We start from the raw sequence: 15,230 nt of genomic DNA on the forward strand, positions 1-15,230 counted from the left end.
TATGCTTGCCATCCTGTCCTCTGCTCTTCGTGATCTATCTATCTATCTATCTATCTATCTATCTATCTATCTATCTATCTATCTATCTATCTATCTATCTATCTATCTATCCTAAGTGACAGAAAAAGTTAAGCACCCAGACAGACAGAGTGGTGGAAATTAAACGAATCTGCATGTGGGGAAAGGTGATGTGACTGTATCACTATAGTTATCAAAAGGATGTATGATCCGATATTATAACAGTGTGGGCACATATTAAGGCAGTATGGGCACACTGCTGGTCCCCTGTCAGTATGGTGTGGCACCTCCACCTCCCGGGCCAGGATACATTGGCCCTGGGTCTGAGTTGTCTTGTTGAAAGACTTTACCAGGGTGCTGACTCAGGAGGGGTAAGACATGCGGATGCAGGATGTCACTGACATAGCACTGTGCTGTCAGGGTCCCCCGTATCACTACCAGAGATGACCTGAAGTCATACTCTATGGCTCCCCAAACCATGATGTCATACCCTATGGCTCCCCAAACCATGATGTCATACCCTATGGCTCCCCAAACCATGATGTCATACTCTATGGCTCCCTACACTATGATGACAGGAGTAACACTGGTGTGTCTCGCCACAACTTTGGCAGGATTGATCACAACGCAGCTGTCTCTGCATTGGTGTTTACGGCAGCCTACGCATGGGACAGAGAATCCGTAATCCGGCTGATAACAGTTTTGAAGACACAGTGCTGGGTGACGCAGGATGTTGTAGAGAGTCCAATACCTGTGTCTGGATGGCTGGCGAAGATGTCATGGGGTTCTGTAATGTTGGAGCACAATATGGCGATCCTCCTTTGGTGTGGTTTGTCTTGGGTGATCGGAACCTTCACGACGTGTGTGGGTGCCCTCGTGTGCCCATTGGTTCCAACATTGGGCGACTGTCATCTGCATGCCGTACATGCCGGGTAATTGCACAATAAAACCACTGGCCCTCATGCAAGCCCACAATGTGACCCCTATCAAACTCTGTCAAGTGCTGGTAATGCTGCCTAGTTCATCTGCGCATCCAAATCGGACCATTACCTCTGGGTGCTTAACTTTTTTTGTCACTGAGTGTATTTGGATTATTCGAGCTGAATATCCAAAATGCACTGAATTCACAAGGTTAATCACAAACTTTCTAGTGATTTAAAGTGCGCTTGCACACCCAGTATAACCTCAACATTTTTGTTATTTAGGTTTTCAGCCTGTTTCAACACAAAAGCCTCGGCATCCAGATGAATATCCGTGTGACCAAACTAGTGCTGCTCCAGGAAACCCCAGTAAGGAAACATTTTCTTAATACATACATTGTTTGGAATGGGTCTCCCATGCGAAATCAAAACACGCAGCAGAACTGACCATAATTCTGAATTAATTATACCTCTGTCAGAGATGACACTAATTACATTGCAAATAAATAACAAAGATGGATGTGTCTGTGATTAAGTGTTCTTCCTGCTAAACTGTAGCGAAGGACAAATGCTCTATTGGGATTACAAAAGAGAGGAAGCACTTCTCATTCTAGCATTTTATTATTTTTCACAGCAGTGCTGCCTGATGATGTGGAACGTGCTTTTAGACATGGTATTTATGTCATTCCTGGTGTCCATCAGTTTCCAACTTTCCAACATTCGCATAAATTGCAACATCTGCTTACTCCACATTCTCAGAAATTACCTGCTGAATGATGCTATTATCGCAATTTGTTAGTGCCCCTGCAGATTTCTGCAGGTTTTTTTTTTGGAAAACATCGAGAGGAGCTATTTTCAGGCTGGTGTGTGGCTCCATGGTATTGCATGCTGTGTGTGTGTGTGTATGATCTGAAGGTTGTTAGTTCAAATCCCAAAATTGACCGGGGTGTTTTACTGCTGGGTCCTTCGGCATGGCCTTTCACTCACACTTGCTCCAAGACCTGGCGAACCCCGCTTTCCTAAAAAGTTAATGAAGGTTTAGATAACAGCACATTTTAAAATAAAACATATCACATGTAGTCGATCGACTTGAAGATGGACAGCTGACATCACCGCCAAATTGTGTTTGTGAAAAGCGTCTCATTGTTTTTCTCTTTCCTGCAGATGTGTTTTTGGCCCGATAGTCCGTTTTGTCACATTGCCGTTCTTTGGCTTTTTCGCTCTTTTTGCTCCAAGTTTGGCCTGATGTAGGAGTGAGAGCCTTTGGGGCTTGGGGGGGGGGGGGGGGGGGACGTGCACAGAACAACGAGACGGTCATTGGAGCAACAAAGAGCACATTTAGGCTGCATTATAATAATATTCAAGTGGTGGTTTTTAATGCCGGTTATATTTCACCAGGATAAAAAAAGCCTCAGACAACATTGCATAGGACATGAACCTATCAGAATGTTACCCTTCGCTTTGATTCAGACCCAACAGCTGTGTGAGACCTCATAACTGTACAGGGGTGGTGTGTGACTCTGTGAGTTAGGTGCTGTTCCTGTTATTGGAAGGCTGCTGGTTCAAATCCTAGCCAGCTGCTTCCACCATTAGGTCCTTCAGCAGGATCTTTAACCCCCCGGTGCTCTAGGGACCATCTGAACCTGCTTGCTCAAAAACATTGATCTTACTTTGGATAAAAGCGTTTGCTAAATAAATAAAATTACTGCTTTTCTCCTCAGGCTAAAGCTTTACATTTTTTACTGTTTCCAGAGCTAAAATTCCTGGCCCCCAACTTTGGAATAACAAGCATTGAAAACAGTGCTATGCATCATATACTGTAACTCATTATTTAATCAGGAGGATAATTTGGTGACTTACTTTTGATTTTTCTTTTAAACCTTTGCAGTAACCCTATTTCAATGGCAGAATGCCCATCAATCTGTAAGACATTTTAATATATATATAATATATATATATATATATATATATATTTTTTTTTTAAAGGAATAACATATTATAGCCGAATGTAATATGCATTATGATTGCTCTATGAAGCTTTCATCTATAATGCACTATATATACCTTTATAATACATTATAATGGTCGGTATAAGCATTAAAGACGCTATGTACTACATTATAAATGTATCCACAGTGCATTAATGAGAGCTTCATATAAGGCAGTCATAATGTATAATATATATGGTTATAATGTTTTATGCCCCTTTATAAATATTTACAGGCATGTCCATAATGCATTTTGAATGCATTATAATGTGTTATGAATGTGTTTATAAATTACTAAAAACATGGCCTTAAGTAAAGTCTTACCAAAATTGTTTTAGTTTCCTTGATCTGGAAGCAATCAAACCCTTACATAAGCAGTCCCATAAACTCTATGCATTCTGGGATGTTTTTCAAGGGCTATATGTAGTACAATGATTATGGGTGTACGACGCGGGGACAGTGACACAGACGCTGAAGGTGGATGGGCTGTGGCTGACGTGCGGCTGACTTGGTCCTCAGGCAGACATGTACATCGGGCAGCACGGCGAGAAGACGCTGGAGAGCTTCTGCCGCTGGCAGCACGAGCAGTTCGGGCGAAAGGGCGCCCAGGCGAACTTCGGCAGCCGCTGGATGGACGACAACCCGTCGGTGGACACAGCCATACTCATCACCAGGTGGGCAGCCCCGACTGCTCGAGATTCAACATTTAAAGATTATTTATTTGTCTGTTGTAACAAAAGTACATCAAAATGCTTAATCGGGCCATTCTAACATTAACGTGGAATGTGTAAGACAGCACAAAGCAAAGGCACTCCCAAAACATAAAAGCGGATATATGATAGTAATAATAATAATTATTATTATTTTTATCTTTATAGCCCTTCTCATAGAAGGAATGCAGCTCAAAGTGCTTCACATTTCAAAATTAAAATCAAGGACTGAGAAGACAGAGAAGCAACTAACATACTGGTCAGTGAAATCATAGAAGTATGGAATAAATCTAAGTAAAATAAATAAGTGAAATAAAGTTAAACAAGCAAACAATTGAAAATTAATTTTAAAAAATAGCTAAAATGCAACAACACACAAATATAAATATAAAGGATAATAGATTAAAGAATAAAAGATAATAGTATAAGTAAAAAATTGCAAATGATTAATATTATATGTTATGGCTTTGGCGACAAAATGGTGAGATAAAAAGAAATAAATTACATGGGTAGGGACATGTTCATGGAATAAATACTGAATAAATAGAAGAGGTGGCAGAAACAGAAAAAATGGATAATTTAATTATAAACAATGGTGTTACCAGGATGCCATTTTGGAGGCAGCAGTATTCGAATTCTATCCAATGGTATCTGAGGCCTTTGTGCTTGTGGTTGGGGAGGGATTGGTGATCTTTGGCCAGAAGACCCATTTGGATGGGCACTGCCCACTCATATATGAAATAAGTATAAAATAAATGGTTGAAATGGGAGGTTCTGCAGAGTATGTAATATTCGATGTAATAGTATGTAATATACGATATAATAGTATGTAATATACGATGTAATAGTATGTACGAAGTATGCCTGTGTTCTGTAAATTGTACTCTGTGCTGTGGAGTGATGAGGAGTGCAAACTTTTACTGAGACACAGCTGTGTGATGGCTGGCGAGCTTTCTGAACGAGCACTCTAATGTCCCATTTGCTGTTCGCCTTGCTGACATATCTGATAGGCTGGCTTCAGTCAAGACACCCACAAGAAGATGCTTCTGCTATATTCTAAGCCAGTGTTTCCCAATCCGGTCCTCGGGGACCTATAGTCGGCCCATGTTTTTGCTCCATCCCAGCTCCTTATCAGGAGGGAGCAAAAACCTTGACTGTCATTGGGAAACCCTGCTCTAAACTGCTGCAATAAGAAGCGAATGTAGAGATTCTTAATCCCATAAAAAGCTGGATCTGTTGGAGAAGCAGAGGCCTAAGTTGACGGGGGTGCTCAGGGCCGCGGCTCTTCAGACACGGTATTTAATTTCGCCGGACAGGTGCTTCATATTTAGGGTGTTATGGAGCCATATGGAATGAGGTGATGTGTCCTTGGGAGGTTTCCTGCAGATAATCAGCCAGCTGTGTCTCAATCGCATTTTATTTGTTGTAACAGTGTTGTCCATTGTCTTGTTTGTGACTGTCCGGGACCCTCTGATTCAGCTGTTGGCCACGAGCCGCGGACGCAAGGGCCAAAGAGTCCCGAAAGGACTTTGCTGGAAATGCGGGAAGACAGATAAAAAACAAATAAGCCCAAAAATCTTACATAAAATAACCGAAATTCGCCTGAATCACTGCAGTAAATTAGGAAAATAATAGCTACAAAAATGTGTTCAGTGGAAATGCATGTTTGTGAGTATTTGGCACCTTCCCTGACGTTTTCGCTTCTTCGGGAAGAGGGTTTAGTGTGTAATTTAAGGGATCAGATTTGTGCTGCATCAAGATAAAACCTTTTCCGCGGCTTAAATTGTTTTTCAAAACCCTTTCTGCCTGTGACGGAAAGGTCAGAAATAAAAGCAAAACCTCGCCGCTGCAACCTAAATCACGAACACAGAAGTTCATTGTCCTTAGTCATTGACATCACTGTAATTCACTCTGCTTTCAGGGGGAATCCTGATAGGAGTCACGGTGTTTCAGAGCCTGCCTGGCAAACAGAGCAGTCCTACTTTTTATTGTTTTGTGCCCTAGCCGAAGCTGATGTCCAAAGCAATTTATAATGTAGCTCAATATTTTATCGGAGCAACACAGGTGAAGCCGTCTACATTATGATGTCTCCTTGTGGAACTTGAAAGTTCTACCTACGGATTTAAAATCCTCAGCCAATGGGCTAGCCGCCATGCTAATGGTTGTACCAATGTCCAAAGATCAGGTACTTAGCAGGGTTGCCAATTTGGGCAGCTGGCTGGAGTGAGAGTGTCAATTCGGGACAAGACTGCACACATATTCATATGCATTTACATGTATGTAGCAGGTCTATTATGTTGTAAATAGTCTGTAGGGTTTGAAAACTGCTCCAATGCTTTTGATGTAGCTAATATTAGGTTTATAGTGGAGTAATAAAGATTTGCTGTAAGATTGCTTGCATGAACGTGAGAGTCTGAAAGCATGAATATCATGCCATATGTGTGAGAATTGGAACCCCTGCATTTAGTTTGCTGAGAGTGAGTGGGAGATTTGGAGAGGGCAGCAGATCTAGTTCCATAAAAATGTCCCAATTGAAGAATTTTCGCCTCCTAGCTAGAAAGTCATACCTTCCTCAGCTTTGACAAAATAAGATACTATCATTTGTACAGTATAAGTTCAGTACACTGGAGTTTCTTGGTTTTCCCTTCTGCATCTTCATGAAACATATAAGCACAGGTGAGGGCTCACCTGGAGTATTTTTTTTATTTAAGGGCCAATGCTCATGAGCCCAGCAGCCACGGGATTCAAACCAGCAACCTTCCGCACACAGACTTAGTTTCCTAACCAGCAGAGCCACAAGCCACGAAAAAGAAAAATTGGCCTTGAAAATTGCAGAAGTCCTCTGTATTCAGGTAGTCATGGTTGAGTATTGGGTTACCCACAGCCAGCAATAATCACGCAGTGGTTAAACACCGTAATCTTCAGTCCTGTCACTGCACAGAGATAAGGGAAATCAGTACACAGACCCCCTGAGCAGAGTGTAAAAACCTGTCTCCTGATGGGCCCCCAGCAGCTTTATGGATTGACGACGGCAAGAATATCCCTGCTAATCCTCTGGGCCCTGGGTGCCATGCCACCGAAAGGGATAAAGATTCCTTGTAGTTGGCCACTGAGCCGTACAAATTATGTACAAATGGGTCAGATCGTCACGGCAACTTTGGCCGCTCGGCGCTGACGTCCCGCCTCTTTGTGTTTCAGGAAGGATTTCTGCGTGCATAAAGACGAGCCGTGCGACACCGTGGGTAAGTTCCTGCAGTTTTAAGAACGTAGTGGCTTCCTGTGCGGCAACTTTGTCCATAACGGAACTTCAGTTAGGATCATTTATTGTGTCCTCTGCTGTTTTCATTTGAATATCGCTGGTCAGACTACTTGGCTGCCTGGTGGCTTAGTGGGTAGCAAGTCACCCTTATACAGTACCTTCTGAGTCATGGGTTCAAATCACACGTTCAGCCAGAATTTGGCCACTTGAGTGTCCTGCTGTATTGCAAAGACTTGCAGGCATGTAATCTCTTTGAGTTCTTTAAATGGACCATATTGGAAGGGTTTCCGCACCCTGCAGTGGACTGGAATCTCAGCCAGCCTTGTGCCCTGTCCTCACCATAATCCTGTGAAGCCTAAGTGACTATGGAAGATGGATGGATCATCTGGCTTTTACACGATTCAAAGTCCGTCCTGATTAACACCGTCACTTGAATGAACTCATTTTCTTCCATGACACAGACGGCTGAAGAATAATAATAGTGACGGACACCCCCAGCTGCTGCCCCTCCCCAAGGTGTTGTTGTTTTGTTTCCATAGAAACCAGGCTAAGGTAACGGCCATATTGTTTTGTTTCCCGCCGTTTCTTAAAAAGCACGAAGCTTAACGCTGCCAGCGCTCTCACGGTTGGTTAGCCATTAATCCCACACCTTTCCTGTCAGGTAGCTTGGCGATGATAATGTAAACAGTGCACAAAGACCCAGGCCCTTTGAAAGAGGCTTTAAAAGAATCACAGCCACCCGCGTTGACGGTGGAGACTAGTCTTCTGGCAAGAAGACGAGGAAGTTGTGTTTACCGATGAAATACCAAAAAGTATTTGACTAAATCAACAAGCTTCAGACTTCAGCTAAAAAAAGCACCCTGAAATTGGGTAATGCACATATATAAATATCACCATTCTAGGAATGAGAATTTTAATGTTTAATTTCTATATTGATTTAATTGCTATGTGAATTTGTGTCAACGAACAGACATTGATTCTTTCTTGATATGTATGTTTTTATGAACTCCAGACTGCAGCTGTACACAGGGTAACAGTTTTAATGCACTGTGGTCTACTGGACTTTAACTAGTCTTGTAAGGTGAGAAGGTGTATGGCTAAGCTGCATCCGTGGCCAAAACACTATGAGGGCGGACAGTTCTATTCACTTTATCTAAGCAGCAAACGTTTCGGCTCATCATATGCGTCGGCAAGCATAGCAGGAGTTGATTTCCAGCTCGTCTCCGTCACTTTTGCAGACAGAACACGACACGTGCAGGGATGCCATGGTTACAATACTATTTCGTGAAGTTTTGCAAGGTGTAATTCTTTCCATGTTCTGTGGAGACCTGAATTCTCCATTTCACGTGCTGCCGGACCCCGAGTGTCTCTGGATTGCTGAGTTACTCCCACCTCTTCTAAAAGTGCAGCTTCAGGTGACATCCATCCATCCATCCATTTTCCAAACCGCTTATCCTACTGGGTCGTGGGGGGTCCCGAGCCTATCCCGGAAGCAATGGGCATGAGGCAGGGAACAACCCAGGATGGGGGGCCAGCCCAACACAGGGCACACTCACACACCATTCACTCACACATGCACACTTATGGGCAATTTAGCAACTCCAATTAGCCTCAGCATGTTTTTGGGCAGTGGGGGGAAACCGGAGTACCCGGAGGAAACCCCACGACGACATGGGGAGAACATGCAAACTCCGCACACATGTGACCCAGGCGGAGACTCGAACCCGGGTCCCAGAGGTGTGAGACAACAGTGCTAACCACTGCACCACCAGGTGACGTATTGTATAATAAACCTGTTACAGCCCAGATGAAATAACTAAGTAGACCCCCTACTTTTGGCAACATTCACGATTATACCTAGAGTTAGCTGTTAGCGGGCATATGTTTTACAACAGCCACTGTATAAAGCAACATGTAGCAATTCTGTAACTCAGATGCTCATGTCGTTAGAAGCAAGCTAAATACAAAACCAAGGCTGTGGTATACAGAACAGAGTACAATGATTTACATTTTAATTTCATTAACTCCCTCAATATAATGTTTCAGCTAAAGTCTGCACCAGGAGGAATATTGTACAGCAGGGGTGTCAAACTCCAATCCTGGAGGCCAGAGCCCTGCACTTTTTTGGGTCCCCCCTGGTTTAGCACATCTGATTTAGGTCCTTACACCTCCTTGTGCTAATTACCACAGTGGAATCATTTGTGGAGGAACAGGGAAAGAACTAAGTTACACAGGACTCCGGCCCCCCAGGACTGCAGTTTGACACCATTGCTGTACAGACACACCTACACTAAATAAAACTAAAATAAAACTAAAGTATGAATCCGACCTGAATTTATTGAAAAACCTGCTAAATCCACCAATCATTCTAGACAAGGTTGACACTGGCAAAGTGCCAATACAGCTGTGTTTTCCTCGTAATTATTCTACTCAGGTTAATTTGATCACTGCTGTATTAATTACACAATAGATTTTAAAACTTAAATCGATTCAATTAATCATAAATATCTTTTAGAGTTATTTCGCTGACCAGCTGCAGTATTTTTAGACCAATAAGACTAGCAAAGGTGAATACATTTGCACAGTTAAATCTATGAACTTTTCTGTGCTGTTCATTGGTTTTAGGATAAATTGCATCCTTTTGTTGTATACTACAGCTAACAGCTATTTCCTTGCCTTTCATTCAGAACTTATATGGTGGATGGCAGTCCTGCATTGCTGTGTGACTGACACATCGTTCTACCCCAGCTTGCTAATTTTCAGCATTCACATGATTGTCCTTCTCATCACGGGTTTCACCAGACAGACCTCACTCGTGATCCGGGCCGTGACCCACTGTAGAACCTGGGCTTCTCAATTATTTTGTTAGAGGGTTGGTTAGCCGTAATGGGAATTTGACAAGACGGTCAGCCACGTCTGTCACCTTGAGAGCTTCAGCCACACACGCGCAGGCAGTGGTGTCACCTTGATTTCACTGGAGTCTGGCCTGGTGCCTGTCGGAACGATTCCGTGTCCCACAGAAAGCACACGTGCGCCTCTTGGCAAATGCTGACGTTTCACTGAACGTTACAACTGGCCCATCCAGCTGCACTCTGTAGTTGTGTCGGTCATGCTTCAAGCCCAGGACTTCATCCACACAAATGAACCTTCTAGATATACACCTCCCTAATGGATTCATTCATGTAATGACTGCAGCAGGGGGGTTTGCCAGAATTTCATAAAGGCATTTAACGGGAAGCAAATTTAGCATTTAGCAATGTGAATGTTCCTGTGCCTGAGTGAATCCCGGGAAGTTACCTGCTTCTGTACATCTGTAAGGTTATCTTAGATCTTTCCCAGTTGATCTTGGAACAGAAATGGGCCTGTTTTCAATTTTCGTCCAGCATGAATTTGTAAATGTTGTGGTCTAGGCAGGGCATTTGGCTTGTCTGGTCTCTGGCTCACTTGAAATCCTTCTGGAGCTGTGGCTTTGCATGTACATTTTAATGCCTCTGGGGTCCCTTACTGTAGCTCATGGGAGTTTCACTTACACAAAAGAGTTCTGAGGGCAGAAGGAAAAATCGTTGGTTTAGAGAGACAACCAATCAGACTGTAGAGGAGGTGGGTCCAAGCAACTATAGGAAGCGGAACCAGATATCTTGGTCCCGCCTCCTCTAGTTGCTTGGACACACCCCCTTTACAATCTGATTGGTTATTTCTTCTGCCCCCAGAACATATTTGTGTAAGCAGCACGTTTGCTTGTCCTGGAGTCTGTAGGTGCCCATTTGAACTGATTACTGTAACAGTAATAATTTTACATCTCTATTCTAGCATTATTTAGCAGATTAAACACGACTAGAATTTTTACACTCGCCTGCAGCGACCAGAACTGGACACATCTGATTTAGAGTTCGATTCTGTCAACCAGGTCTTGCCTTCTAGCGCCTCAGCACAACATCATTAACCTCAGAATTTACCATAGATGGCAGCAAATTGGTCGTTCTTAGCTGTGGTTTGTTTAATTATCTGTAGGCTTTTTTATTGTTATTGTGGCATTTGCATTTGCAGCATTGGGTTCTACAGCTATGTTGCCACGGAGAATTGCTGGCATGTTTTACATGGATTTACAGAGGTGTTGTGTTTTGGTATGTGGCCTGTTAGGTGTGACCGAGAGTGCATGAGGAAACTGTGCGCGAATTTATATCGTACTTTGATTTACTGACTCAGAGGTCCGTAGTGGACCATCACAATCTGAATTATATTAAAATGACGCAAACAAATAAAAAAACTATTTCGCTGGATTGTGTTTCGGAATGTGAGGGTAAAATATTGAAGAAATAACAATTACAGATATTTTATAGCATATATTAATTCATATAGTCTGAGCTAAAACTGGCATCCATCCATCCATTCATTTTCCAAACCACTTATCCTACTGGGTCGCGGGGGATCCGGAGCCGATCCCGGAAGCAATGGGCATGAGGCAGGGAACAACTCAGTATGGGGGGGCCAGCCCATTGCAGGGCACACTCACACACCATTCACTCACACATGCACACATACAGGCAATTTAGCAATTCCAATTAGCCTCAGCATGTTTTTGGACTGTGGGGGGAAACCGGAGTACCCGGAGGAAACCCCACGACGACATGGGGAGAACATGCAAACTCCACACACATGTGACCCAGGCGGAGACTCGAACCTGGGTCCCAGAGGTGTGAGGCAACAGTGCTAACCACTGCACCACCATGCAATGGTGACTCAGAGGTATGACTTTGAGTAATGCCCTAAAACTGGCATTTTATTTTTAATTTTTTTGTGCACTGCAAAAATTGTTAGTCAACATTAGACCCTTTAAAGATTCGACATGACCTAGCTGTACTCGCCAAATGCTCCATTTCCTGCCAGTTCTATCACGTTCCAATAATGCTGACTCATCTATGCCAAGCATTCAGCACAGATGATGACATCAGAAAATGACATATGTGACACCGTATAATTAGTTTCATGTGATTAAAGTGCAGAGTTGCATTGTGGGGGAAAATAAACAGAATCAGACCACCTACTAAATTGGAGTATTTTGCGATTTGAAATTGTAAAAGATTTCTATCCTCCAGGCTAGATACACTAAATTGCATTAAATGACTTGTGTAAATGTAGATGATTTGCCAATATATGTCATGCTTAAATCAGCAACTCAGTGGGCAGTACTCCAGCCTTTAGGGTTGGAGAACTGGCCTGGCTGTTTGTGTACAGAGTTTGGATGTTACTAACACCCCCCCCCCCCATGTTTCAGTCACATCCCTCTGCCTCTCTGTTCCTCCTCCCAGGCCAGTTGACATACTTCGGTGAATCTTGTCTTCGTTACAGAACCTGATCTCCCTGAATAATACATGTTATTTGTATGCTCAGGTATCGTATGGTGCTGCTACAGGTGCACAGCACATGTGCGCGAGGTTCCCTGCGTTTGATATTAGAACTGGTGAAAGATTGATGTCTGACGATAAAATATTAAACGCAATACTATAACTGTGGGTGCAAGGAAAGGATGGAGATTGTGCCTTAACCCGCCTTGCCAGTGTGGGTTCATTTACTACAAGAGTGGTGTATGTTCATCTGACTGGATTAGAGTGCAAAACAGATCTCGTATTTCTTTTGTATTCAGAAATCCTGCCACTTTTCCTCAGGACAACCCATGCGGTGTTTAAGATTAGTTATCCGTCATGAGTCTTCATACTGAGGTGTTCGATTGTGAAAGAGAAACAAATAACCCGCTCTTTGCAGGAGATGAGTGGCGACATTACAGCACGCAGTCAACTTGACATGCTTTGACTATCAGAGAGACATTAGCATCTCTCGCATGATACAAAGCATTATCGCTGAGATCGCGGCCACTTGGCTTTGATTTCCGACAAGAGGGATGTCATTACAGGACGTGGGGGCCTCGTGGGGGTGGGTTTAGGAAAACAAAATGTCCACAAAGCCGGTTGCTTAGCTAAGTGCAGAAAGAACAGAGCAACTGGCTGTTGTTCTCTTCATGGCAAAGACAGGCAGGCGAGGCCTAGTGGTCATTAATGGACAGATTAGCGCTAATCTCTCGTCTGAGAATCATATTTCTGATCCTGAAAGGTTCTGGAGCCTCATAAACATTGAAAATTAAGAAAATGGGAAATGGCGGGGGGTATAGATAGAGGATGGTTGGAACACACATCACTGTAATGGGCATTTCGGCCTAAACCTGCGTTTATTTACTTTCTCCATCAAAGGCCCGATTGTTCTGTCTGGTTTCGTAATGGAAAGCATTAGTTCTGGATCTGTTTCAATGGGGTGATTAAGCCATCAAAGGTCACAGCATACAATCTACTATATGGGAAAATACAAAATCCCTTCCCCTTGTTTCCCCTTTAAACTGATCCCTCAGTAGCTTAGGAGCAGCTGTCAGTCCCACATTGAATCCATAAGCACATAGCGGGATGCCATGCTGACTGGCTTCAGTCTTCACAGCGGTGGAACCAGGGTTATCTCCAAAAAGAGCATATTCTGTTGTGCTCTTCTAAGCATAATGTGTTTGACTAATAGCGTGTGTTTCCAAAAGGTCTTAAACTGTGCTGCTTTCTACCCCTCAGGTGTCTGGGATTGGCATGATGGATTAGACCTTTGTAAAACCTGAGAGAGGGAATGATGCTGACGATGTTGTATGAAATGTATATACCACAGATGGTAGATGAATCAGTGAATGATGGATGTCTTTACACTAGCTTTACGAAGACATTCATTCTAAAGTCCTTACAGGTCACCAGAGCAAGTTAATTCATCATTTAATGCTAATATTTAATGTGAAGATTTCAATTACTTTTTAATGAACACTAATCATCATTCCATCCATACTTCTTCCATAAATGCTACAGTACAGGGTCATAGTGTGCACTGTCTTTCATTCTACACTATTAATGGTATTTATTAATTATATTTCAACGTCAGAATAATGTCTGTTGAGTAAAATGATACCAATTACAGTGTAACAAGTAAGAGCACTGATGGAATTTTAATGAGCTGGCAGGTTTCTACGTGGATGAATCACTGAATTGACATGTGAAATCCAGATTAGTTTTGTTAGACTAATCCTCCAACACCTGGGTGTCTGGTTCACGACTGTATTCCTGAGGGTCCCGTGAATGGCTATTGAGCGTGGGGCACGGTCGTTTGCAGACCAGCGGGAGCTCTTGTCACTTGCAGAAAAGACCCACGCAGGCCTGTTCCCCAACAGGGATCGCCTACCTCAACGGCATGTGCAGCGAGAAGCGGAAGTGCATCCTGGCCGAGGACAACGGGCTCAATTTGGCCTTCACGATCGCCCACGAGATGGGTCACAAGTGAGTGGGCTCCTTCCCTTCCCAGCCGTCGCATCAGACAGCGCAGAGCGATCGCATCTTCTTATGTTTGTCTTTTTGACGCCGTGTCAGATTTAGATATAGAGCAGGGACAGCAGCTTGACTGCCGACAGGCCTCTGTGTTCCTTTTCGCACCTCGAGCTCATGCAAAAACATAAACGGCGAGGAACCAAAGCAGCCCTGCGGGCGATTGGTTTCCATCCCACTTATAAACATCATTTTCCGCGTTCGGCTGTATTTAGCGGGTATGATTAGTAAACTCATCACTCAGAAATAGGTGTGGAAACTCGACGGAGAGGAAAATCGACACATACGTGCTTCGGGCTTGCTCCAAAAGCCAAAATGCATTGTTGCAATGAACAAGGAGAATGAGGAAATCACTACAGTATAAAATTGTTTGCCGTTTGAAATAGACCCAGAGTTCATATCCGCTATATCTGGGCCACAGTAGGTGCCATTCTGCTAGGCATGGAAAAAAAGGTTATACTGTAAACTGAAATACTAAGGGAGACCACATTGCTTTAGCAAATATTCAGTTATTGAAATGATTTTAATGAACACTTCTTTACAGCTAGCTGAAAATAGACTGTAAAGCTACCTAATGTCCATAATTAGATCTACACATCTTTAAAAGTTTGGGGTGGCACTTAGGGTTCAGCACCTATCCTCGAGGCTACGGGTGCAAGGCAGGGAACAACCCAGGATGGGGTGCCAACCCATCTCAGGGCACACACACACACACGCAGCATTCACTCACAAGCCTACAGCCACCTACAGGCATTTTGGTAACTCCAGTTCACCTCAGCATATTTTTGGATTATGGGGAGGAACGAGGAAACCCCACAATGACATGGGGAGAACTTCAAACTCCACACACAGAGCCATGGGGGAGACTCGAACCCTGGTCCCAGAGGTGTGAGGCAACAGTGCTAACCACTACGTGCTGCCTCATCCAATATAATCTT

General features: G+C 43.4%; 1 protein-coding gene across 1 annotated transcript in view; it reads left to right on the forward strand.

Annotated features, from left to right (window-relative positions):
* LOC125746725 (A disintegrin and metalloproteinase with thrombospondin motifs 19-like) overlaps positions 1 to 15,230 on the forward strand; it is a 72,625-nt gene that overhangs the window by 10,215 nt on the left and 47,180 nt on the right. Inside the window, exons 5-8 of the mRNA XM_049021075.1 lie at positions 1,224 to 1,307; positions 3,446 to 3,600; positions 6,835 to 6,878; positions 14,142 to 14,247. Coding sequence (XP_048877032.1) covers positions 1,224 to 1,307; positions 3,446 to 3,600; positions 6,835 to 6,878; positions 14,142 to 14,247 — 389 coding nt within the window. The remainder of the gene's footprint in view (positions 1 to 1,223; positions 1,308 to 3,445; positions 3,601 to 6,834; positions 6,879 to 14,141; positions 14,248 to 15,230) is intronic.

This window comes from Brienomyrus brachyistius, chromosome 7 (assembly GCF_023856365.1).
Source record: "Brienomyrus brachyistius isolate T26 chromosome 7, BBRACH_0.4, whole genome shotgun sequence".
Taxonomy (NCBI): domain Eukaryota; kingdom Metazoa; phylum Chordata; class Actinopteri; order Osteoglossiformes; family Mormyridae; genus Brienomyrus; species Brienomyrus brachyistius.